The sequence below is a fragment of the Camarhynchus parvulus genome, chromosome 15 (genome assembly GCF_901933205.1).
Source record: "Camarhynchus parvulus chromosome 15, STF_HiC, whole genome shotgun sequence".
NCBI classification, from domain to species: domain Eukaryota; kingdom Metazoa; phylum Chordata; class Aves; order Passeriformes; family Thraupidae; genus Camarhynchus; species Camarhynchus parvulus.
The window spans coordinates 2,884,268-2,909,634 of record NC_044585.1 but is presented as its reverse complement, the minus strand read 5'-3'; the positions used below and the strand labels follow the sequence as shown (position 1 = coordinate 2,909,634).

Below are 25,367 nucleotides of genomic sequence, written 5' to 3'. Positions count from 1 at the left end.
TAGCACAGAAGGAAGTTGTTTGATGTGTTTCCATTTGAAGCAACTGGCTTTGAATTTCTATTCATACTTTTTCTTCAGTGTTGCCTTCCATTTCTTCTGGACAGTACTGCAGGATGTCTGTGCTCCATTTCTTGCAAGGAATGACATCCCCACTTATTTTTCCATGTGTGAGCTCTTTTCACCCCTGACTGGGAGCCTTGCTCTGTAGGACCAGGCTTGTGGGCTCTGCTGGTTAAGAATGGAAGGGTTTTGGCTTTGGTTGCCATTGGTATAATGCTCCTTGTACCTGGCATGAGAACACAGGGAAAGACTGGGAACAGGGAAATAGCTTTGACCAGACCTGTTGTTGCCATTTAAAGAAACCAGCAGAAGGGGCTTGTCCAAAGTGGTTTCCTCCTTCCCTTTTACCAAACTCAATAACCATGAACACTGGAGAGATTTAAATTACCCAACAGATAGGGAGTAACTCCTGACATCAAAGCTTCTATTCATGTCTTCTCCTCCTCCTTGCTTCCCTTAAATAATGTATATTTTATACACAGCTTTTGGGCCCATTAATTGAGCTGGTTTTGGTAGGTTCAAAATGGGAATGTGGTGTTTTGAGGCTGGGCACTAAACCACAGAGCTGAGCTCACTGAGTGGTGCCTGGAGTTTTATGGCCTTGGCCTCCCTTTGCTTGCAGGCCTCCAGATGTGGAGCACAACCCACACTGGCATTCTTGGGATTTCTGTCATGTGTGGACAGCATTCAGTAGGAAAAGCAGATTATTAATAGAATTTGGAGGAGGTGGGATCTTCACTGAAAGTCTCCCCTTCCAAGTTTCTTACCAAGCTGCACAGGGCAACCTGCTGTGCTGGGAGCCAGCAGGCCTGGCCTCTGTGCAGCCATGGGGTGGAACATTCTTCCCAGCATTTTCATAAAACAGGGATGGAGAAAGAGGAATATTCACATCCAAAAACTTTTCCAGCCATTTCCAACCTTGTGGGCTAAGCAAGAGGAGTCCCAGCTTTCTGGAAGGCAAGAAAAAAGCTTTACATTCTGTTCAGAGAGAAGCAGTGAGGAGAGGCAAATTTATCATCTCTAGGGGCAGATCAGAGAGAAAATACTGTTCTGGGGGAGAGGGATATTTCAATCCTGGACTGTTCATGGGCCTGAAAGGTGAGTTTGGATTTGAATAAGAAATTGTACATCTGGGGGAAGCTCATTTTGCAGTATTAGGCTTACCTAGTGCCAGCTAGTGCCCATCTCTCCACATTCCCAGTTACAGGATGGAATTGGCTGTGTCTCCATGTGCCTGTGGTGGTGTCTGCTGCTTGGTTTCCACACCTGCTGAGGAGCAGCATTGATCCCTCATGGCCCTGTGAGACCCTGCTTGGGATGCCAAGACCTGCTGGTGTCCAGTGAGCTCGGGTTCCACCTGTGCCATGGAGTGTGGCAGTGGGGCCTGAGCTCCTGCTTTAAGGGCTGCTCTGAGGTTGAGCCCCATCAGGGGCACTGTTGGTAGCTGTAGAGTTAATTCTGCCATTTGACCAGGCCCTCCTGCTGCAGTAACTGCCTTGCCCTTCACCCCTGGTGGGCTGGGCTGTTGTGGCTGTGTTAGCTCCTGTCTGTGCCATCCCTCCTGCCAGGACCATGGCCAGCCTCGTGTAAAGAGCCCCCTCTGAGAGTGGCTGGTAGCCAGCAATCCCTTTAGAAAAGTCTGTGTGCTGTGAGTGTTGTGCTGCAGATCCCACTGTTACTAAATTTTACATTTCACCCCTGGCTTTTTGCCAGGTCCCATGGGGATGTTGGTTTCCAAGAAGCAGTTACAGAAAAGGAATAGTGGCTGCTCTTTGCTAGGGATCTGTCAGGCAGTGCTCATCCTTCCCTGGGAGGAGAGGGAGGCAGCCCTGAAAGGAGGGATCACAAATCCTCCTGGCCAGGACTCCACAGCAGCAGGGATACTTTGTGGTACTGGATTAATTCAAATAGTCCCTTGTGTGAGCACTGCACGTCCTGAGACTCACTGCCTTTGCTCCCATGACCTTTTGTTCCTCTCTGAGGCAGAGCAGTGTGTGGATGACTTCAAGGTAACTTCAGGTTTAGTCCCAGACTGAATCTCCAGGCTTGGGAAGAGGGACCTGGCAGTGGAAGGTGCTGCCATGACTAGTAGAGGGCAGGGACAGTGACTGAGGAGCCAAGTCCTCTGGCTGACATGCAGGTTCTGTGATGTCCAGGCCATTCAGTGCCACCCTTTGATAAGGCTCAGCTGTGCTTTTTGGTTTTGCTCTTCTTGTTCCTCTCCCATTTGTCAGTATCAGGTGCTGATCACAGGTGCAGGAGAATTGCCTTGAGGCAGAGTTCAGCAGAGGGTGGGTCCTTGTGCTCCTGCTGAAGAGGGATGTGGTAACCAAAGGCAAGAGACCCCTCTGCTTGGCATACAACTGAGCATGGAGTGCTTTAACCTTTGAGATGGAGTGCCTGGGCACAAGGGTGAGCTGGCTTTACCTCCACACCTTGCTCACTAAATTTGGCCTTCAGCTTCATGAAAACTTTGTGTTTAGATTCATTAATACACCTGGATCAGCAGTGCAGGTGATTATGAAACTTTACATTATTTTCTGAGCTGTTACATTCAGGAGTAATATGCAAATGGAGTGAGTTATGCTTGTTTTGTTCCTCTTCTCCTCATTCCCATCTGTTAAACACAAACCTTTAAACAAAAGTGAAGTTATTCCATCATCTTTCATCTCTACCAGGCTGCTGTTAGAAGACAGCTTTGCCTTTATAAAGTGCTGAGGTCCAGCCCATTTTTATTTTAGGATAGAAGAGACAGAGGCTTGTTTCACTTCCTGCAGCTCCTGCTGTGTGTAGCCACTTGTGGTCCCCGAGCCCTGGGCTGCTGATGTGAAACTCACAACTTAAACGGTTGTGATTATTAACAGGAAGAAAGTGCCTGAGGATATTTGTCATCTCTTTTGTGTGAACTGTGTTTCTTCCATTACAACTTGATGTCATTCTCTGTGGCATCTTTAACACCTGCTGGTTTTATAGTCTACACTTATTTGATTGAAAGCTTCTTGGCCAAGGATCTAGGCTAAAATTTGCTTGAATAGCTTGAGTCTAAATCTTATTTTCATGAATTACTTGGGCTTGTGAGGTACCAGTGTGGTCCCAGAAATTCCCCAGTTTGACTTAGATTCCCAAGATGTAATTCCTTCTTTTTTATTTTTAATGGTTTTGGGTTTAGAAGGAGAAATTAATATTTGGGACAGAAAAAGGAGGAGCCCCTTGAAGGTGGTGATTGTTGTTTTATGGTAGTGATGTCCTGAACAGGGCTTCCATTGCCACATACAGATTTTGTAGTTAAATATGTGCCCACTGTGCTGGCTGAGTGCATTTTATGAGCTATATAAAATCTGGACTGGGGCATGCCCCCACTCTGAGGAAGTAAAACAAATCCTCAGGTTAAGGTTTATTTTTTTGGGACTGTCTATCAAACCCTGTTCTTGGGGCAGGATCAAACTTTCCACTTTATGTGAGTGGATGCTGTGCTTGAAATAATTGGCTGGCTAGCCCCATACAGCAGCTGAGAAGTAGTGTTTCTTCTTTCTGCTGTAGTAATATTGACAGGAATCTTGTCTAATCCTATTAATTCTTCAGTATTTCAATCCTATCAAAGTGTGTGAGTCTGTCAGACAGTGTAGTTGTTGTTTCAAATTGCTGCAGAAAATTAAAGGAAGCATTAATGCAGGAAACCTAGTGGTGTGCAGAGGTTTTGTGGCAAACAGTGACTGTGCTGTTGAACAGTATCTGCTCTGTGCAGCTTGCAGTGAAACGTCACAACTTCTATTTCAGGGCTGTGGCAAATTGCTTGAAGCTTTTTAGGGCTGGACCAAGCATCAACACAACACGTCTTCCAAGTTTCTGTAACAGTCCCAGGAAAGCAGTATCTAAATATAGTGCTGATGTACAAGTGTTCCTTTCTTTTCCCCTGTTGTGTTTTACTTGCTTCTGCTTGTACGTGTGTTCCATTTAAAGATGGTTAGGCTTTTTGCTGAAGTTTTCACTCAAAATATTTGACTGTCTGCAAACACGAGATGAAAGGCAAGAGATGAAAATAAATAAATACGTTTCCTTTAAAAGGAATGCAGATTTGAGGCAGCTGTGCTGCATGGAGGAGTGCAGCCATCCTTCTGGGCGTGTGCTCCCCTACTGGCACAAGCATTAGCTGTGCACACAATTTACTCAGTTCGGAGCAAGTAGCTGGGCCTGGCTAATCTTTTTCCCTTTCAAAATGGTCCAGTCAAGGCAGAAACCATGGCCTGGATCCTCTCCCTGTGACAAGGGAGCATAACTGTGAGGATTTCTTCTGTTGACAAGTGATTGATCCCCTCCCAGTAAGCAGTTTATCCCATCTAAGATTTTTGTTTGCTTCCGGCCATGCCTCTGGACCATACAAGGGCTTTAGGTTGGCATAATTTCTAAATCAGTTCCTTGGGGGTAGGTGTGGTTAAAGTACCTTCCATGGCAGTACAAGCTGCTGTGAATTTCTGTGTCCCCACCTCGTTTAACTTGAGTTGAATGAAGCCAAAGAGTCATTTAGGTCTGTATTCATTCTAAGGTGTCTGGTTAAGGTGCCAACACCATATGTGTACTTGTAATGCATTTTGGCACCAAGTTCTCTTATCTCTTGCCTGACATAAAGGGCTTTTGGAAGATCAGTGTCTTGACGATTTTGGATAGAGGTTGCCCTCCATAGAGCTTCTCTTTGTGTTTCTGTGTTTGTGGAGCTGTTCTCCTCTCAAAACACTGATTGCAGTGTCAGTTCATGCAGAACATGTCCCAGCCAGGGTTTGCACAGGCACTGGTGTGGTGCCAGTGCCAGGCAGGCCAGCTCCCTGCAGCTCTCGGCCAAGCAAAGGGCTCAGGGCTCCCTGGCACAAGGGGAGCTGCTTCCCACCACCAGCTGCCCTCTGGGAGCTGCCCGGGCAGGGATGGGCTGCACTGGGGCTTGAGAGCTCCTGACAACAGCCCCTGCTCCTGCTGCTCCCACGTACTGGCCTTTTTAATGCTTTGTTCTCTAGCAAAATGTTGTGTGTAAAGGGGGGAGGGAGGAGATCCCAGGCTATTATCTGCTAAGTAGGTCGTAATTCTGGTAAATAATTGATTTTTTTTTTTCAGGCTTGAAATCAGAAGCAGGTCTTAAGTGCCAGTGTAAGACCACTGTGATTATCACTCCTCCTGGAATTTCAGTGCTTCAGCTTGAAGGATAGTTGTGTGGCTCTTTTGGGAGGGGTGTGTCACTGGAAATAAAAGGAGAAAGTAATTCCAAAGCCATATGGAGAAAGCATTTCTTTTGCTGTGTATTGGTTTTAAAGTTTTCTGACTTTAAACTATCTCCTGTGCAAATTCTCTACCTCTGGCTTCTGTTATGCTCTGGAATAGCTGCTGGGACTCCTCACCTGTTTTTAAACAGTGGAATTTGGAAATGAAAGTGTTAACAGCAGCGAGCATCATCATTGGCTGTGTCTGCTCTGTATGTGACTGTCCATGCTGTACTGCTTAATCTTTTAAAATCTTACCCTGCTGTGCAGACTGCTCACTAGGAGTCTGCTGTGCATTCCTTGGGCTCTGCCTGTGTTTTGGCAGGCCAAATCCTGCTCCCAGATAGCTGGGCCAGCTGAGCTGATCATTCTTCTCCTGTGGGGTGTAAATGTAAATGTGTGTGTGTGTTTGTGTACAGACACTTGGTGTGTGTTCTGTGGCTTTTAACTCTGGACACAGAGTGTTTCCTTAACAAGCTTTTTTCACCTCAAGGGAAAGAGCTCTTGTGCAGGGCTGTGGGTGTGAGACACACTCCCCTGGAACTTTGTTTTATTTTGTGACTTGCCTGGGGGTGAGCCCTCCCTGTGGGCAATCCTTGGCTCATCACCTGCAGGACAGCAACAGTGCACAGGCTGCTCTGGGGCCTGCAGTGGACAGAGCTGGTTCCACAGGTAAGTCCTTCTCCTGCTTTGCCCTCTCCTGCACCAGCTGAGCTGAATTGCAGCTTCTGGGTGCCCTTGAAGAATGTGTGTGTGTGTGTGTGTGTGTGTGAGGCTGTCCCAGCTGTTCAGGCAGCCAGGCTCTGATCCTGCCTGGCTCTGTGTATCCCTGCACATCCACAGCTCCCCTCCAAGTGCTGGGGAGCTGCAGGAGCTCAGTTCTTGGCCTTGGTGCAAAGTTACTGAGTGAGAGTGCTTTGGGACTTGCTGGGCATGAGAACACTCAGCCTGCTTTGGGAGCTCTGTCTGAGCAGGAGCTCTGCTTGGTGTGTACAGTCTGGGTACAGAACAAAGCTCTTGGGGGACACCATCATCTGCACAGCTTTTGTCTTAGTTGGGACTGATGTGGTCCTGTTTTCCTTTGGCTGGAATTCATTGGCATTTTAGTGCTTCCCCTTGGCATGTCTTCAAAATCCCTTGTTGGCTCGTTCATGCTGTGGGATGGAAGGGCTTAATGAAGTGGTGGTGTAACACATCTGTGTTACCAAAATAAGCTCCCTCTTCTCCCATGTTTTAATAAAATCTGAACAGCAATGAATCAGGCAATGATGCTGAAGTGTAAACCAGCATTGTTGGTGTCTGATGAAGTGCACCATGAGCTCAGACTGAGAGGTCTTTCCTCTCATCTGCTTTTCAGTTCTCAGAGAACTCTGGCACCACTGTGCTGCTTGTTCTTGAATTGTGTTTTTCTAAATTTATTCTTCATAATAATTGGAGGAGGACTTGCACTTCTAAAAGCAGGTTCCACACAGAAGCACACAGCTTGTGAGAAAGGTGGTGTGGTTTGTCAGCTGAGAACTCCCTAACCCAGAGCAGACGTGACCTTCCCCTTAACCCAGTGGCTTCAAGGGGAAAGAGATAGGGGGAAGATTTTGTTTATTAATGCTGCTAGGAAGCTGTGTTCCACCTTCAGCATCTTTAATTAAAAGAAGTTCCTATAACTACCTTGCCATGATTATGAATGACACAAAAGTGTTTTTTCTTCTGCAGGCAGATGACAGGAAGGCACTGAGCTTGGGCAGCAGCTGTGTTCAGAAGGGTTGTCAGGGGTGTAGGCAGAACCATCTGTCTAGCAAGGCATTTAGCTTGGGCTGCTTTTTCTAGGCCAAGATAGTAAATCAATAGCTTATTTTTCATAGTGTTACAAGTAAGATGTCAATGGGGAGATTTACAGTGTAAACAGGAAGAGGGAGTTACCTTTATTGGCTTCTTAGTGTCCCAGATGCATTAGTGAGAAAACAAAACAATATTGCACTAAAATAAAGCCAAAGCAACTCACCCTGAAAGAGGCTGAAGATCTAGAAACACAACAGTGTTCTTATCAGACATTTTACTGTTTCTTTTAAATAGACTTTAATGCCCCCCACTGCCTAGGGCTGACCCTCCCTTCCCTTCTCACAGAACTGTCAGCTCAGTTAAACTCGTGTTTGAACAGGCCCTTTCCTCTCCACATGCCAGGACTGTTGGTCTGCTCTAGTTAAATACAGGAAAAGGTGCATATAGAAATGGGGAGGGGTTTTAAGAGATCATGGGGTGAGAATTGCTCCATTTTGTTTCAAATAATTTTATAATTTATTTCTCTGGAGAAGTGAATTTCCAGAGAAATTTCCTGTTGCCAAATGTTTGAAGTGATAGCAAAACTTTGAGACAGCTGTGAAGGGCAAAATAGTAAATCTTATGCTGGTCATGGTTGGAATTTTCTTCCATTCACCTGGCAGATGACAGAGCTCCCCTGGGTATGAGAGCAGCAGCCCTCCCAGTGCAGTCAGTACATGCTGCTTCCACTTGGGCTTTGTTACTGATGGTTTTCTTGGAGCTGAAATGGATGTTGTAGTTTGAGCACAGCAGTCGTGCTGACCTGGGCAGTCAGGTTTGCTGCTCCCCACCTCTGTTCTGAGGCTGCTGCATTGTGTGGAGAGGATCAGTGAAATGGAATAGGAACTGCTCTGCCTTATCAAATAACACTCTTTGCAGTTATTTTTAGCTTAGCCAGCTCCTGCTGTGGTCTGCCATGGTCCCTGCAAATGTGATTTAGGGGACAGTGGGTGGACATGGACAGGAACCTACACAGGGGAAACTGCTGGAATCCTAAAACTTTAGCCCTCATAATGAAGCCCCTGCTTTTGCTGGGAAATACTTTTGACTTCCAGGTTCTTCTCCTTACAGAGTGCATGGTTCATGGTTGTTTACTTGTTTAGTTTTGCTCTTGGTGTTTTTTACTTTATTTTTCATGGAAATATTTTTTCTCTTTCAGTCAGTTTGCACCTCTGATCTAGTAAATGCTAAAGCTCCTGGTGCCTTTGGCACAAAGCCACAGGTACTTCTGAATGTAGCTGCCTGTCCGTGTGTCTCTGTGCTGAAAAGTCTCTACATGTGAATAACCAGGCCTAAAATTTGCTTTCTGCCTGTTAGACTTGTAGTAAATGACAGCTAAACTTGGTGCACAATCCTGAGCAAGCAGTGGAAAACTGCAAAGGTGTTCCAGTGTGCTTTGGGGTTTCCTTTGCCAAGGACATCCAGGGGCCTGACTGCCAACATGAACTGAACATGGAAACCTTTCCAACTTGCCTGAGAAAACAGAACAGGAGAGGAGTCTAAAGGCATAGATGCTGTAAGGAAAGAGATTCATTTTCTGCTCTAAGGCAGAAACCTGAGGTTTCATCCATGTTATGGGGTGTGATGTTGTGCCATTTTCACTCACTGGTAAACAGGAGGAACAGTGAAAAAAGAAAAAAGGTAGCAAGAGTTTCACTGCTTTGGGCCCTGTGGTGTTCAGGCTCTCTTCCTTGGGTGGGTGGTACCTGTGTAATTCAGCCTTGACCAAATCTCTCTGTCTTTACCTGTTGGCAAGATCTTTGCAGCCAGTCATGCTGGGAGCATCCCTTGTTCATGTATGTGTGTGTTTCTGTTTAGGGCTCTAAGTGGGGACATTAAACCTTTTAAGTGCCTCGAAGGATGGGCAGCAGCCACTGGGACATACATGGGACAGACAGGCACTGCCAGCTGGCAGAGACAGGCTCGAATCTTGCCTTCTGCAGTGGCAGTGGGTGTAACTTTGTCTCCTGATGTTAGTCACACCCCACTGCTTGTAGTGTATCCTAGAATTTACAAATGGCTGTGGAGACACCCTGTATTTGAAAGGCCACATCTGAACGTGTAACCTGTTCTCCTCCTAATCACAGCTGTGGTTATCAGTGGGACTCCCCTGGCTGGTTTGTGGTGTGCACTGCTTGTGCTTCCCTCGCAGTATTTCAGCTGGATTGGAACTGCTCGAAGTGTCAGATGTCTTGGAGAGATGGGAATTCACAGCTCTGCTGCTGCTGGCCTGCTGTGCCCTTTGTGCAGGCCTGGCTGGGTGTGAGCTGTGGGTGATTCCTCAGCCTGCAGCACTCCAGGGCTGCTGACTGCAGTTGTCAGGAGTGAAGATGAGCAGCAGGGAAGTTGTGCTGGCAGAAGGGAGATCCTTGGAATTTGCATGCTACAGAGCAGTCGTGTCTGGACTCTGCTGGATAATCAGGTTAGCTTCCTGGATTTTTCTAATGACTCTCAGTAGCTGTAGTGAGCAGCTGCTTCTGTCCTGTGGGAGGAGGATGCCTTGGGTTTCCCTGAGGTGGAGAATGGCCTCGGTAGTCCCAGCTTTCACATAATGGGTGGATCATGGAACCTCTCTGCATGGGCATTAGATCTGCATGGATGTTTAATCTGTCCCCACAAATACACCAATGAGAGCAAATGCAACATGTTTTAGTAACAGACTGCTGCAAACAGATCAGACCTGTCCTCTTGTCTCCGCATGAACTCTTCATGGAATATATGGGCAGATTAAAGACCTCTGATCTTCTTTTTTAGATGTTTAATGATCTGGGTTTGACACACCTAAAAGATTAAAAGTGGACTGCAGTTAATTCATCTCCTAAAGACTTAAAGGCGCTGTCTGCTATGGGGATAAAGCTCATCTGTGGTACAGACAGAAGTTTCTTGGAGGCTGGTTAACATCCATGGCCTGGGATCCCCCCGGGGGAGGGAGGGAGGGAGGATGGAGAGAACCACCAGCTGTCCTGCTGCTTCCATATGCAAGGTACATTGCTTTCTCCTCCTTCCAGCTCAAAAATAAGATGCAGTTCTCAGTCTGTACATGCACATACACACTTGACTCACATGTGAGTCTCGCCCTTCCTTAGCAGACATTGAAGCATTGTGTAAAATTCACAGGTGACAGGTCTTGTTCCTGCATCCTCTCCACATGGTTGAGAGATGACTTACTGGAATGAGAGAGCAGAGGATGCAAACTTGAAATGAATGTTGGTGATTGTGGGAAAATCTGCTGAAATTCTGGATTCACAAACTCCTTTTGTGCATGCTGCATAGGCTGCAGTTGTCATTCTAGTGTCCAGCAATGCATTTAGAAACCTCCCTTCCTGGGGTGCTGTTTCCCTTTTGTCCTGTTCCCTGCAGAGGCTTTCATGTCTCCTGCAGAAGGGACAGTGCAGCCTGTGTGAAGCTGCTCGTTCAGCTCTGGCTTTGAGCTGCTGCCTGTTTCCTGGGCGAGCTGTGTTGTGTTTCACTGCAGCCCATGCTCCAGTCAGCTTGTTCAGCAGTGTGAGGGGTCATCCCCTGGGCGTTTGCAGTGATGGGGTGCCTGGTAGGAGTCTGTCAGCACTGATACCTGGCTTCACTTCATGTGCCCAAAGGAGAAACATGGTCTGAGGCCATAGACAGGCTTGGAGCTAACTTGGCTTTTGTCTTGGATTTTACCTTGGACTGAAGAATGAGTTTACAAATTAATGGGACTTTTGTTGCTAAATGAATTGGTTTTGTACATGGGGGGGTCCAGGGCTCACTGAACATCCTTACATGTAGGTGTACTGTCTTTATGTAGAGAAGAGATGGAAAGGATGAAGAAAATAATTTGTTTTGAGTCTGTTTAGCATCCTAGCAGAGCCTTTTCTTCATCCATACAAGAAAAATAAAGTTGTAGGGATTTGACATGGCAAACATATCTATTCTTTTTCTTTTGAGTTTGATCTTTGTGTCCTGGGGGACAGGCTCCTGGTATAGGTAAACACCATAATTATAATTTGTAGATCTCAGTTTTGTGTGAAATTGTACATGTTGAGTGTGCTGTTTCCTAGGTTTGGAGATGATGATTTAGGATATGTCAAAGAAATAAGCAAGATGTTTAGCTTTCCATAGCTTGGTTATTATATCTTTTAGAGAATGGTGCTGTATTCCCCAGGCAACTGCATTCACAGCCATCCACACTGATGTGCTTCGACAGGCTCAGCTCTGGGCCTCAGTCCCTGATCCTGCTCCAAGCAGCCTGGCCAGCACTAAGAAATAAAGTGACATGTTTCTGTATTGTTTATCACCAAGTAAACAGTGATATGCAAAAGCTGGAGCTGAGGTTGGAAAGGCACATTAGTGACTTAAAGGTTACAAAGGAAAAATAAAAATAGAAGGGGTGTTGCATTCCCGTAACTTATCCCTAAAGCAGCCACGTGTAAATCCCAGGAACTGACTGAGCTGCAGCCTGAAGGAAAATGAAGCAGTGTTTTGCTAATACATTCTTCAGTTGCAGTAGAAGCTTTTAAGTGTACCCACCCCATATCTGCTGTGCGTGTATCCTTCCAGTTTGGATTTCTGAGCCGTGAACTAGATCACAGAGCTGATCCAGCTTAGAAGGGAAGCGTCAAAGATATTTTTCTTTGAGCTGGCTGAGTTCTTTATCTGGACCACAGGCATCTGTGGGGTTGCAGAACTAGGGGGATAAGAGGGGAAAGGGCAGTGGAGTGGTTTATGGCTTGGTGGGGGAAACCTAAAACCCCATTGCTGCCAAGACAATGCATTGTCAGGCTATGGCCTCACACATTCCCTGGCACAGAAACACAAGGGTGCAAACTGCCTTAGCTCTGTTCTGCTCTGCAGCTGTGGGGATGTTTTTGGAGTGAGTGTAGACATTACAAACTTGTGCTAGCCGTGGTACCATTCACAAAGAAGCCACAGTGATGTGGGGCTTTGGCAGGATGTGCAGCTCCCTTCCCCCTCCAGGATTCTAGGTATTTACTTAGGCAGGCAGGTCTGAGCTGCTGTGGCTTCACTGCTCTTTTAGCAGGATTAGCTGGAGCACAGCTCGCTTGGAATCTTCTCTGCATGCTGCTGTTAAGCCTCTCAAGCAGCTATGGATGTTGTGCTGCTGTGAAAGTATGACACGTGCATTTCAGCCATTGTGTGCCTGTGGATTAGATGCAGATAATCTTTCCTTTTACTTAGAAGTTAATTTCTTTTACCCTTCCTGCTTTCACATTAGGTCTATGATTTCATATTTCCAAAGAATGAATGTGGCACCCAGCAGGAAGGGTGTGGGCAACAGGGCAAGGGAGCAGTGTTGCTGTGCTCTCTCTGAATGTGCCAGTGGATTTGTAACTGTAAATTTGTTAGATTCTTCCTTACCCCCCAGCCAGGTGAAATTTGAAGCAGTGAGGGAGGGAAGCAGTTTAGAAGAGGGGAGGGTGACAAGGTCACAGAGGAAAGGAATATTATATTTGAGTAAAACAAAAGAAATTGAAAATGGGACAGAGATGAAAAACAAGGTGAGAGGATGGAAGCAGTAACTGAGGAGGGAAACGCTAGAGCAGACTCATATAAGCTGAACAAGGCCAGGCTGTTGCTGTCGGAAGCAAAGGTGGAAGTAAATGCTTGAGTGGGTTTTTGCAGAATGGGTGAATTAATGATGAGCCTCTGTAGCCCCAGGTGCTTCACAGCCCGTTGTGCTGGTGCTGTGAGAGAGTGTCAGGGGTACAAACAGCTCCTGTTGTGTGCTGAGAGGGCTCATTGCTCTAAGTCACAGCTGCTGCTCTTCTCTGTGGGATGAGATCTCTTTCAGGTTAGCCAAAGAGGAGGAGAAGGGCTGTGCCTGGTGGTGAGGTGAGAAGCAGAGCACACGTGGAGCTGTGTCCTCAGTGTCTCTCAGGTGCTCTCTCAGCACACCCTGTTGGAGCCCATCAACCTTGTTTGCCTGCCCTTTTTCGTGTCAGCAGTTACCTGTTGTTGCTGTGGTTCATCTTCCTCTGGCCTTGATGGCAAAGTTGTTGATAGTAACTCAGGGCCTGGCTGGTGCTAAAATGAGAACAGGAACCCTCTTAATGCTCACCTTGACAGAGACACTGGCTAAGAAACCAAGTGCTCTTGCTTGAGCCCATGTGCTGTCTGCACTTGGCCCCAGAGCAGCTGAAGTGTCAGAGCAGGTGAGCTTCTGGCTCTGATCCCCTTGCTCTGGTCCTTTGCTCCCAGGTGGAGGCTGAGCAGGCAGAGAGATTGTGCTGGGCTGAGGAGATGTGAATAACCCAGTTTCCCTGGCAACAGCGGCTCTTTCATCACAGAGACACAAGGCTACCTCTGTTCCTGGTGCTCAGGCTTGTGTAGTGTATCTGGCTATGGCAGTACTTGGCTTTTCTGGGGAAAAATGGAAAATAAAGGCAAGAAGGTCTTTCTGCCTTTGAGATAATTAAAATCTCTATAGGTAGATTTCAGTGCTACATTCAGCAATAATAGAAAGAAGGATTATAACTACTTCTAAGCTTTTTAATGTGTGAAGAATCCCTGGAGGATACAGAAATAAAGTTTTAAATTCTGTGTGGGGCTTTATGAACAGATCTCATCGCAGTCTGTGACACTGATAGATTTATGAGATGACTTGTTTTCTTTTTTATGGCTAGGGAGACAAAGTGATTCAAAGTAGACTGAATCTTGTTGTAAAACTAGGAATAAATATCCCTCTGAGCTGATCCTCCACCTGGCATTTCCTCCAGTTTCAGGTAAAGGTTTTCCTGTGCAGCAGGAGACAGAACACATTATGGGAGGTAGAAGTGTGAAGCTGGTTTTTAGCTGGAGAAAGTGAGGAAAGTGGAAATACTGTTATTCACTGCAAGCCTTTCTGCTAATGTATTTTAGTCTGCATTTACTCCCCCACTAACAAAAGTGGAGCAAAGTATTCATTTTGAGAGTGAGCACTGGGAGTGAAAAAAAATATTCCTGCCTTAATTTCCACACAGTGACTTGGAATTGTTACTGCAGGAGTGTGGAGAAATGGGTTTGGATAAGAGAGTTTGAAGAAACTTCTGCAGGAAAAAGGAACCTCTGCCTTGAGTGAGCTTGAGGCCAGCAGAAATGCCCAGTACTGGTGTTCCTCCTTGGATAATACCCAATTGTCAGTGGTGTATCACAGGTTTCTTGGGTTAGAAATTCCTGTTTTCAGCAACTACCCTTCAAGCTGCTGTTTAGCAAATCAACTTGTGTGGTGTTTTCTGAATGGTTGTGGGCTCTGCAAACCTCTACCATCTAGACCAAAGTTCCTTCCAGAGAACAGATACCATCTTCCCTCTCTTTGCTGTGATTGTGCACAGTCTAACAAGTCTTTTGAAGAACTCTGAGAGCTTGAGCACAAGGTAATAATTCGAGCAGGTGGGTGACATAAAACTCACTGAGTTTGTTAAAATAATATTGCCACAGTCCTTCAGCAGCCTCAAGGCCTTGTAACAGGCTGTTACTTAGCTGGGTGGCATTTGGTACAAGCTGAGACAGAGGCTCACATCTACAGTGAGTTTATTGTTGGGTATTCAGTATATTGTTTGTGTAAATTCCCAGACCAGCTCTCCCTCCTGAAAAAGCCACATAGATCAAGTTTTATTCTGTTCCACATAAAGTTCACATCTTTTACTGAAATGAGTCATGCTTTAACTGAGTTTACTGTGAGGGAGGAAAGTGGGCTTTAAAATGTTACTCCTCCACCCTGCCTTAGTGATGTATAACAGGATTATTAGTATGCTTGGCAGCAGCTGCTTATTATTTTAGCAGAACCTGGATATTTGTGAAAACAAGAAATCGCTTCTGCTTGCGTTCAAGTGTAACAGTTTTTCCTTTTTTGATGGCTTTGTCTTCCACAAGGCTCACTGGCTTCTGCAAAGGCAGATCTAGCTTGTCTCCTTGGGGTTGTTTTTCAGTTTGGGGAGAAGGGTGTCATTCTGTGAAGAAGAGGAGGAACAGCTCTGCCATTTTGTGGGCAGTGGCCTGTGCATGGCTGTCTCTGTCACACACAGGACACTGCTGGGCACTGACAGGTGAAAGTGCTTCACAGGCCCATGGAGGTCATGGTGTGGTGTCACTGTGTGGACACCAAATTTGGCTCCTCTGTGTATATTCCTTTGTGCAGAGAGATGAAAAGCTTTTTAACTTACGGCAGAAGGAGCTGCTCAGTGTGTGTCCTTGTTACAGATTTTTGCAGGAGCAGTCTCTGTACACAACAACTAAAGATGCCATAAGCAGTTTTGCTATTCATTTTTCCTGCAGAAGTTCCCTGCTGGCTCATGCATTAATGGTTAGCTCGACTCCTCATACCACCATCCTTTTCTGCTTGTGTTTTGGATGGGTTATTTTAGGGCTTTTTGGGGGAGAGGAGATGGGATGTATAGAAGGGAACAGTGTGGTGGTTTGTTTATTTGTTGAAGGGGTTTAGCTCAAAATAGGAGGAGGGGCAGCCAAGAGAAGAGGACCTTTTAGGATTTTATTTTTGTCAGTAGGTTGGTTCCCTTGACAGGTAGGACCTTTCCTACTCTTCTTGTTGCTGAGAGCTATGGAGAGATTTCCAGTTCTCCCCTGAGTTAGGGGAGAACTGAGCTAGGTATTACCTATCTTACCTAAACTGGCAGGGGCGTCATCTGCTCTTGATTGGCAGAAAACCCAGAGTCTGTTACCCAGTAGGTTCCTAAACCCAGACCCTAAACTTTTATGGAGCCAGCAAAAGCATTTATTTTGATGTTAATGCTTTTGAAGGAAGATGTGAAGGAAAGAGCTGTAATTAAATGACAACTAGTGCAAGAAAGGACTTTGCCTTTTAGGACTATGAATAAGTGAGATGAACTTTTGGTGATAACATGAATTCAATGATATTTACTCCTCTCCTTGTTGTGTGTTTGGTTTCCTGATGAGCGGCCCCAGGAGCTGTGGGGCCGTGCCCTGGCCGTGCAGGCTGAGCAGAGCCCTGTTGTGTTTGTGTTTTGCAGATGCCCCGTTCGGGGGGACCCCGCCGGGCTACGCCTTTGATGCGGAGCGCGCGGAGGAGCAGCGGCGGCACCATGACATGATGCCCTTCATCGACGACTCGCCCTCCTCCTCGCCCCACCTCAGCTCCAAGAGCCGCGGCAGCCGCGACACGCTGTCCTCGGGCTCCCTGGAATCCACCAAGTCTGTGAGTCCTTCCCTGCCTCCCTGCTCCAGCAAAGCCCTGCACCATTGCCAGGGGTGGTTGGGCTTAGTGGGGACAGACAGGGACTGCTAGTGCTGTGGGGCATTGTCACCTGTTGTCTCCTATCACAAAAGTTCCAAACCTTCTTGGTGTTTCTCATGGGCATCTCCTCAGAGCACTGACTCTTTCCTCTTCACAAAGCAGCCAACTGACTCCAGTTCCCTCCTCACGCAGCCACCCCACTCTGTTCTAGCACTCTTCTTCTCACTGGTTACAGCTGTGGCCTGTACAAGTCAGGCCTGTTCCTAATCTTTGATAATTGGCCCAGCTGCAACTCCTTAGGGGCGAGATTACTTTCTACACTATCTTTATTTTCTTATATTCTATCCCCCTACAGTCACCATGATATTTTCTGAAAAATCCTCCTTGCCCAGGATTTTCTCCTGGCAAGCTGAGAAGCCTCAGAGAGGAATGAAAACAATAATTATGTGATTGCTGCTCCTGTGTTTGCTGCTTTGGAATGTTGCTTGGACATTGTTTACCAACAGGTGAATGTTTGATTGGTTCCATGTAAATTGTTCTTTCTTAATGGCCAATCACAGCCACCTGTGTTGGACTCCCTGAGTCAGTCATGGGTTTTTATTATTCATTCTTGTTAAGCCTTCTGATGTATCCTTTCTCTTTCTTTAGTATAGTTTTAGTATAGCATAGTATAGTATAGTATAATATCATAACATATCAGCCTTCTGAGAACTTGGAGTCAGATTCTCGTCTCTCACCTCATCCTCGGGACCCTCACAAACAGCACAGGACATCACCCTACATGACACAGCTCTGCCTGGTGTTGTACATTGCACATTTTAGCTGATGCTAGGCCTAACTTCAGGGCTCAATGTTTTGTGTCACATTCTCTGAAAAAATTCCTTTGCCCAGGATTTTTCTCCTGGGAAGCTGAGAGGCCTCAGAGAAAAGGAAAACAATTTTTATCTCATTTGCTTCTCCTATGTTGTGCTGGTGTGGAATGTGTTTAGAGATTGTTCACCCACAGGTGATTGTTTCGTTGGACTCTGCTGTGAGTTGTTTTGTCTCATTGGCCAATTGGGGCCAAGCTGTGTTGGGACTCTGGAAAGAGTCAGTTTTCATTATTATCTTTTTAGCATTCAGTAAGTACCCTTTCTGTATTCTTTAGTGTAGTTTAGTATTCTTTAATATAATATAGTGTAATAAAGTAATAAATTAGCCTTCTGAGAACATGGAGTCACATGCATCATCCCTGCCTTCATTGGGGCTTCCCTGCAAATACGATAGTTGTGGATATGATTTTTGAGCCCTTCATGCATTTTAGTGGAGAGAATTGGTGACTAATTGCAGTTGAGAGGTCTCTAAATAGCAGATATTTTGGAAAGGAGACTGTGGAACGAAGCACATTCATATGTCTCTGCATGTGAGTTGTCATTGCCTTTCACAAGGAAAATAAAAGTTATTTTCAGGTAGGTTAAAGGTTTTGATCAAGCATGTGGAAGATCTATTTCCTTCACCCTGTAAAAATGGGATTAAAAGAATTCAAAGTGCCAGCTCTGAAATGGTGACTTTGGTTGGGAGGTGGCCACTGCTTGTAATGGGTTTGACTATTCACTAAATAGCTGTCTATATCATCAATTATCATAGATTAAAAATACAGAAGGGGCTGCCTTGCCTGACCTGTGGCTTAACATGGCCCTTCAGTCTGCCTTGCTTTGGTTTTGTTTCATGTTCAGTAGCATGGCTGTACCTTGGAACTTCAGGAAAATTTCTGGTTTTGGTTTTACAATATTATTGGGAGTGGGACATCTGCATGCCTTGGTAAAGAACTCTTGGCTCTGCTGTCTTCACAGTCCAAAATGTCTTAGTTTCTGTTTGGATTTGTCTCTTTGACTTTCAACCTTTTGTTTCTTTTTATCCTTTTGCAATAGATTGCGGAACACTTGAGTCCCAAGTAACTTTTTTCCTGAATATTTTTGTCATTTTCAAACTTTTGGGTTCCCCAGATTATTCATAAAGATGTTCAATAGCACAAAGACAACTGTCACTTCCTTCCTACAGTACTTCAAAGAAAATGTGCCAAACAATCTTAATCCAATATTATGGATATTTTAGAGATATCAGTGTACGTGTAAATCAACACTATCACCATCATCAGGCAGTTTTATTTATCTTGTATCAAAAGGAGAGTCTGAGAAGTGCCACCAACCATCGTTATACACATCCTCCTGCTCTCTGTTGGTTACTGTCACAACTGTGCTTCTTGCAGCATGAATTCTGGGCTAAGAATCCTTCCTGATGCAGTGTCCTTGTTCTTTCTCATTTATAAAATTCATTGTCAAGATCTCTTAAAGCATTATCAAGTTGATATATTGTTGGTGTTTGCTTAATTCTATTTGACTGTAAAATGTAGACTCTAGTTAGCTGCTTATGCTTTAGTGTATTCATTTTGAGATGCTTTCTTATCTCTCAAGATGAGAATTCTTGTGATATGTAAGAGGCTTTTGAGTGAAGAAATTATCATTAGTAAATTCAAAGAGCTCCAAAACCATTTTAATATTGGCTTGAGATTTTCAGGTTATGTTTTTCATGATGAAGGAAAAAACACTGTGTGACTACACATGGCTGAGAGTTATCTTCAAAGAACCAGTTATGACAGTGCCTGTGACTGGAGGCCTGGAGGAAACACTGCCTAATAGTTAATCTTTTTCTTTATTTGTTTGAATATTGCCTCATAAGCATTTAACAGTAGTTAATTTAAAAATTGCTTTAGTAATGCTTGAAGGCTGCTTCTCCAAAAATAATTTTTAACATAAATTGCTCCTTTATTTTCTTGGACTATAAAAAGATGTTTTATGGCTTCCAAAAGAAAGAGGTGTCCTGATACAGATTGGACTTCTTATCATGAACCTCAGCTGCTTCACTTGATCCTGTCTGTGATCAGTCCACAGATGACAGTCCCTGGGCAGTCCATGACAAGCAGAAAGAGACTAATTTCTATCCAGGTATTTCCCAAGCAAGTTGAGCTTTCAGTCATCATGAGCTGTGAGATGGCTTTTGCTGAGCAGTGTTTTCAGCTATAGTGGAAAAGACATCAGGAACAAAGTTAAGTGTCAAACACGCTGCTGAGCCAAACACATAACATGTGTTGGACCAGAAATACCAGGACATGTCTCTTCCGTTTTCTTTTGTACTAAACTTGATTAGCAGAAAACATGTTTTGTTTAGATGTGTTTACTTTTAGAGTTGTCTTCTTGCCTTTTTACTTTTAACTGAGGTGCCTGCAGTTACTTGTGAAAATTTCAGATTGTTTTTGTGACCAGGGTCTGGAAGTGAACTGTGTGCAGCAGCACAGTGCATGCACTACATACACCATGGCAAAACATCAAGGTTGTAAAGTTAAGAACTCTTGAATCGTTATGATAAGTTTGAATTACTCAATTGTCCCATCTTTCCTGTGGGCTCCTGTGCAGTGGATGCAGTGAATGGTACTCACTGGATTCAATTTTTCATCTCCAGAGCTGCACCTTATTTACTGGAACTGGGTACAACAGTGTTCATTTCCATTAAGTCCAGATACAGCTGGAATGCCACACAGGTCTTAATTGTCCTGCAGAGCTCCTGTGAGATAAGAGGATGGTATGTTCACTAACCACAGGTAATCAGGGCAGACAGGTTATGGGAGAAGCATCTGCTAATTTTGGGTGCTTAATGTGAGATGTGTAATGTTCTGCAGAACCGGGTTCTGACTTTTAACACAGCTTTCTTCTCATTAAAGTAAAATTCCTTTCATTTCACTTTGCAACCAAGAGTTAACTGCACTTCAGTCAGACACCCAGAAAATGGAAAATGTAGCAAACAATAATATTTAAAATTTTTTTTCATAAATATAAATCTAAGTAATTCACTTATCACACAGGCATTGCAGCATTCTGCTGTGATATTTATCTGCCTCATCCATGAGGCCTCTTGGGAACTGCATTTTTGCTATCTGAACATTGAGGGCATTTTACTTTGAGTTATTTTATGGGCTTGCTCTGGGCTTTGTCCTTTTCTGCCAGGTGTTTGTCTGAGTTCTTCCACCTCCCTAGAGCAGCTTGGCCCACGCTTGGGTAGCACATCAGTGCTCACGTGCTCTGTCCAGCCCCCATGGAGAAAGTGCAGGGTGCGAGCAGCAGAGTCTCTTGCTGGAGGAGAATGAAGGGAAACCTCCTGGACTGCTTGTGAGGGAGCTCCCTGCTGTTCCCTCAGTGTGTAGGGCAGCACACTCCCAGCACATTCTGTTCCAGGAGCTGAGGGTTGCAGCTGACTTCCAGAGCTTTGTGGTGTTTACACTTTGCACCTGGGCAGCGTTTTCTACTCCCTCCTCCCACCTGTATCTCCTGAGCAGGTGAGGAGATGCTGCCTGCTCTGCCTCCAAACTGTGCCACTCCAGCCACAGCTGGGGTATCCCCACTCCCCCTGTTCCCTGGGGTATTCCCATTCCCCCTGTTCCCTGCCCACTGCACAAACTGTTGCTGCCCAAGGAGGAGGCCAACGCTGCTCTGGCATTGGTTTTGTCTGTACCAAGAGAGGGACAGGCAACAGAGCTGTTTGTGGTGTGGATCTCAGCAGCCCTTGACTTGTCATTTGTGTGGAAAGGAGGCCTTAACAAATGTTTGTAGAGTCTGACCCAACTTGCTCCATTTCTAGACTCTCAGGCTGGGCTGCTGATGCATGTCCTGCCATAAAACCAGTGCTTTTGCCAAACTTTGCTCTCAAGCAAGCCTACAGGGACAATGGAAAAAGGAGAAATAGGTTCCACTAATGCTTAAGATGTTTGTTTATTTAACTTGAGAAGAGATTTAATTTTCCCAAACCTTCCTTTCTGTAACAGCTGAACTGTTATGATTGAACTTTACAGAAATTCTGGGAACTTCTCTTGGAAAATGTCAGCCCAAATGTTTGCCAAATAAGACAGTGCTGGTAGCTTCAGAAGGTGTCAGACTGTTGGTAAAAGATAGTGATAATTCACTCCCAGAAAGAGAGAGAATGTGTCTCTTTCCCGTACAGTGAGGGTGAAGAGCAGAGAAAATACCTGGATTAAGTTAGAGGAGGACAGAGGGAGAGCTTGGTGCAGTATTGGGCCACAGGAAGGCGTAGGGACAGCTGGAAAATCAGTGGCTGACCCCTTCAGAGGAGAAGAGTCACTGCCAGGAGCTCTGGAGGGGTAGCTGGCAGCCTGGAGGCCAGAGAAGGCTGGGAAAGGGGGAATCCTCACTCGCTGTCACCCTGGTGCTCCTCATGAGGAGAGGTTGCAGCCTGGGAAGTGCAGAAATGGCAAAGGCCATGAGGATGCTCCCCAGCAGAGGCAGCCTCAGAGATCTTCGTGGGGCTCTGTGGAGGTGGGGCCAGGGCAGGCAGTGGAAAATCAAAGCTCATTCCACTGCCCCAGGAAATGAGGGGAGTCCCTTCTCAGGAATTTGGAAGATGAGTTTTTGACAAAACAGATCTTTCCAATTCTTGCATATATCAAAGCAAGGGAGGCAGGAGTGCTAAACTCCTGCTACTACTTCCTACTGTCTGTTCTGTTTGGAGGAGAAGTTGGCTGGTACTTACAGGCTTTCAGGTAGAATTTCTCTTCCCTTTTCTGCTGTGTGTCCATGGTTGGTGCAGCATTGGCAGCCATTGCCTGTCCTCAGATCAGATCCCTTTGTTCTTGCTGTCTGCCAGCTCAGCAAGAGCAGGCCTGTGGCAGAGCAGGTTGTGGATTTTGCTCCTAGCTTGGTCCCAAGGGGATGCAGAGAAGCTGAACTCTGAAGCTACCCAGTAAATGGGATTACTGCTCCTCTTGGTACTACTCTTGCTAGCTTGTCCTTCCCCCTCCAACATGTCCTAATCATTCTCCTTTCTTCCTCTCAGTATTTGAATTGGTTTGTTTGTTTTGTTTTACTGTCACTTTCCCCTCACCACCCCCAACAGATGAAGATTTTCCTTTTTATTCTCCAATTCTTTGCTCCTTAAGGCTCTGCCTGGATGTCAGCCCTTCCTGAGGAGAGCTGGCACACCAGTACTGATGTTATAAATAATGTTGGCTCCTCTCCCTGCTGCTTCCCCTCCCCACATGGAGCATGATTGGCTTGATTACAGATTTTGCCCCATTTAATATCACCAGGACAATGAGACACCTCCAGTAGAAGCTTTCAAACATAGTTACACTTGAAAAATTGAACAGAATGTTTTTCTCCTTGGTAAGCTGGCAGCTTCTGTATGAGATTGTGAGCTGTCCTTATGGGAAACCTTCCTTTGAACACATTCATTGCATGGTGTATGAACAGCCTGTACCAAAGGAAGAGTTAAAGTGCCTTTTAAACACCCACTTTGAATCCCTGATTCTCTTTAAAGAGCTGTGTCAGCAGCAACCTCTTTGCAAAACCTTATGTATTGTGGTTTCTGGATTCTTAATCTGTGCTCTTCTAACATTTGCAAGAAAACAATTATTGCTGTTAATTTAAACAAGAACCAGGAAGCCCTGAGCTCTTTAACCAGAGTCAGGAGGAGCTGAATCTGTCTAAACCTTGGAGCTGGTGAATGTCAGCCTTGCAGTAATTGAACTCAGCACAGGATGCCAACCTGGTTAGTAAACCAAAGCACTTAGGCTGACAGGCTGTAAACACATCCAGCCCAGCCATGGCTCGGGGCCAGGGTGTGCTCTCTGATATCTCCAGATATCAGATATGTGCTCTCTGATATCTCCAGAGCTTCCAACCCCTCTCCCTGGCTGTGGTTCAGGTTGCAAGATTGCACTGTGACTCAATCTTTTGGGTTTTAAGGCTTTGGAATAGCAGAAAGCATCACCCAATTGAGAAGAGAGGAGAACAGCAGGATCTTATGGGCATGAGATACCTGTGCAATTTCCTGTAGCCTGCTTTCCACCTTCCTTATTGTTTTGCTGGTTTTTTAATGTAGTTCATGAGGAGTGGAAGCAAAGCACTGATGTCTGGTTTGTTCAGGTCTGGCTGGGTGCTTGGTCCTCACAGCTCCCACAGCAGGGAGACAGGAATGCTCTGACTGCTGCCCTGGTACAGTCCTGAAGCTTTATTCTGAAACATGTGGGTAGAGGTAGCCAGAAGATGGGAGGGCGGTGGAGAAAGGCTGGACATGGATGCTGGCGTCAAAAAGGCAGGGACAGTCAGAGCATGAAATACCAGTCAGACTTGTACAAGTGGAAAACAGGCTAACCAAGCTGGGGAGGAAGCATGGGATGGACTGCTGACCACCTGGCACTCCCTGCTGAGTGGTTGGAGTTTGCCAATACTGGCTGCTCCCGCTTCCTGCTGGGAACATCCCATCTGCACTTTGGTTATAGGTGTATTTTCCCCATCCTCTGTGGTCTGGTAGCTGTAGTACCAGCTCCTCCACTTGCCACAAGCAGCTCAAAGATTTCAGACTGCTCCCTTCTTGCCAGGGAAGGGGAAAGGAGTCCTCAGCCTTGGCAGGTCTCCCTGTACTGGGGAGCTTGATAGCAATGCCCAGGATGTTCCCTCTTAGCTGTCCTGGCTGGAGAGCAGGAACAGAGGGGCAGTGAGGCTGTTGGAATCAGTGCTGCTCTTTGTTTCCCTTCTGTGCCAGACACAGGCAAAGCAGAAATGCCCTTGGCCCAGAGCGCATCACAGCTTGGCTGCTGTGTGTGCAGAATGGGAGGGCAGTCCCACAGTCTGTGCCTGCTCACTGCTGTCCTGGTCTGGGTGAGCAGGTGAGCCTGCTCCCAGGTCTGCAAGTGAGGAATGTTGTAATACCAAATAATGAACTTACTCTTCTTCCTCCTGATTTTGGCACCAAGTGAATTTCTGAGTCTTGGAGTACATTTCATAACATGTGTGACTTAAAAGTACCCTGAGGCTGAAGCAGCACAGGGGCTGTTTTCCAGATGTTCCTGGTGCTCCATCAGCCCCAGCTGACACTGTGAGCAAAGGCCTCCCTCAGCAGGAGCTCTTGTCAGGACACAGCTCCCGGGAGGGAGCAGGAGCAGCAGCACAATGCACAGAGCAGCTCCCTGGTGCTGCATTGATCCCTGACACAGCAGGAGCAGGGGATCATCTTTTCACTCTGGAGGAAGCTGTATGTAAATTTGAGGTAGTGCATTGGAGATCTTGTAATGTGCCCTGTGATTGCTGGAACAACTCCCCTGAGGGTTTCTTGAGCAATTGCTGTGCAGAGCATAAAGCAGCCAGTGCCTGCCCCGTGTCCTGGCTGCCTGTGGCTGCACTTCTGCAAGCATCACACTTGGACAAATGCCCCTGTTAACAAAGGCTTAGGACAAATCCGTGGACTTTGCACAGTGCCCTTGTGGTAATGGGCAGGAAGGAAGGCCTGCAGTGTGTCCTGGGAGATGTTTGTCTCTCTGAAAGTGCATCTCTTAAAGGAGGAAATTAACATTCTGGCAGAAAATGCCTCTCTGTCAGCTGACGGTGCCCAGCAAGGGCTGGCCTGTAAATTAAAGCTTTTTCTTGTGAAGAGAAAACTGTTCTCAGTGCTCGAAGGAAAACTGGCATGCCAGTGTTGTGATGGGGAAGTTTAAGTCATTTCAATGACTTGTCATTGTGTGCTGCTCTTTACAGATGTTACAGACATACCCAGCTGGTTTTTAAAGCCTCACCTCCTCCAAGAGAACCTGGTGAAGATAATTATAGTGCTGTGTCAGTATTGACCAGTTAACCTCATCCTCAGCACTGCAGACTTTGGAGCACTGTTAGTTTTTCTCAATGCTTCTTTGTGTAGCTGCACTTTTTCTTTTGTAGGTGCTGTAAGAAATCTTTGGAAACCAAGAGCAATTGTGTTTTCCTTGCACCAGGGCTGCCACATCCCTTCCTCTTTGGATGAAGGCAATCTTTGTTAACCATCTTGGGGCTGCCTGTCTTGATTATGTGTGTGTACCATGCCTTACAAAATGGTCCATGAGCTGGGCATCCAGGCACTCCTGGCCCAGAGTCCATAAGGAATGGTCACAGCCTTGTTGAACATTTCTGTGCCAGTCACACAGGTGTCCATGGATGCAGAGTCTGGTCCAGTGTTCATTTTACCATGAAGTTTGTCACTTG

The 25,367-nt window shown here is 45.9% G+C and overlaps 1 protein-coding gene across 1 annotated transcript in view; it reads left to right on the top strand.

The window, feature by feature from the left end:
* The window catches only part of BCR (BCR activator of RhoGEF and GTPase), a 97,523-nt gene that overhangs the window by 29,741 nt on the left and 42,415 nt on the right, over positions 1-25,367 (top strand). Inside the window, exon 2 of the mRNA XM_030958566.1 lies at positions 16,085-16,269. Coding sequence (XP_030814426.1) covers positions 16,085-16,269 — 185 coding nt within the window. The remainder of the gene's footprint in view (positions 1-16,084; positions 16,270-25,367) is intronic.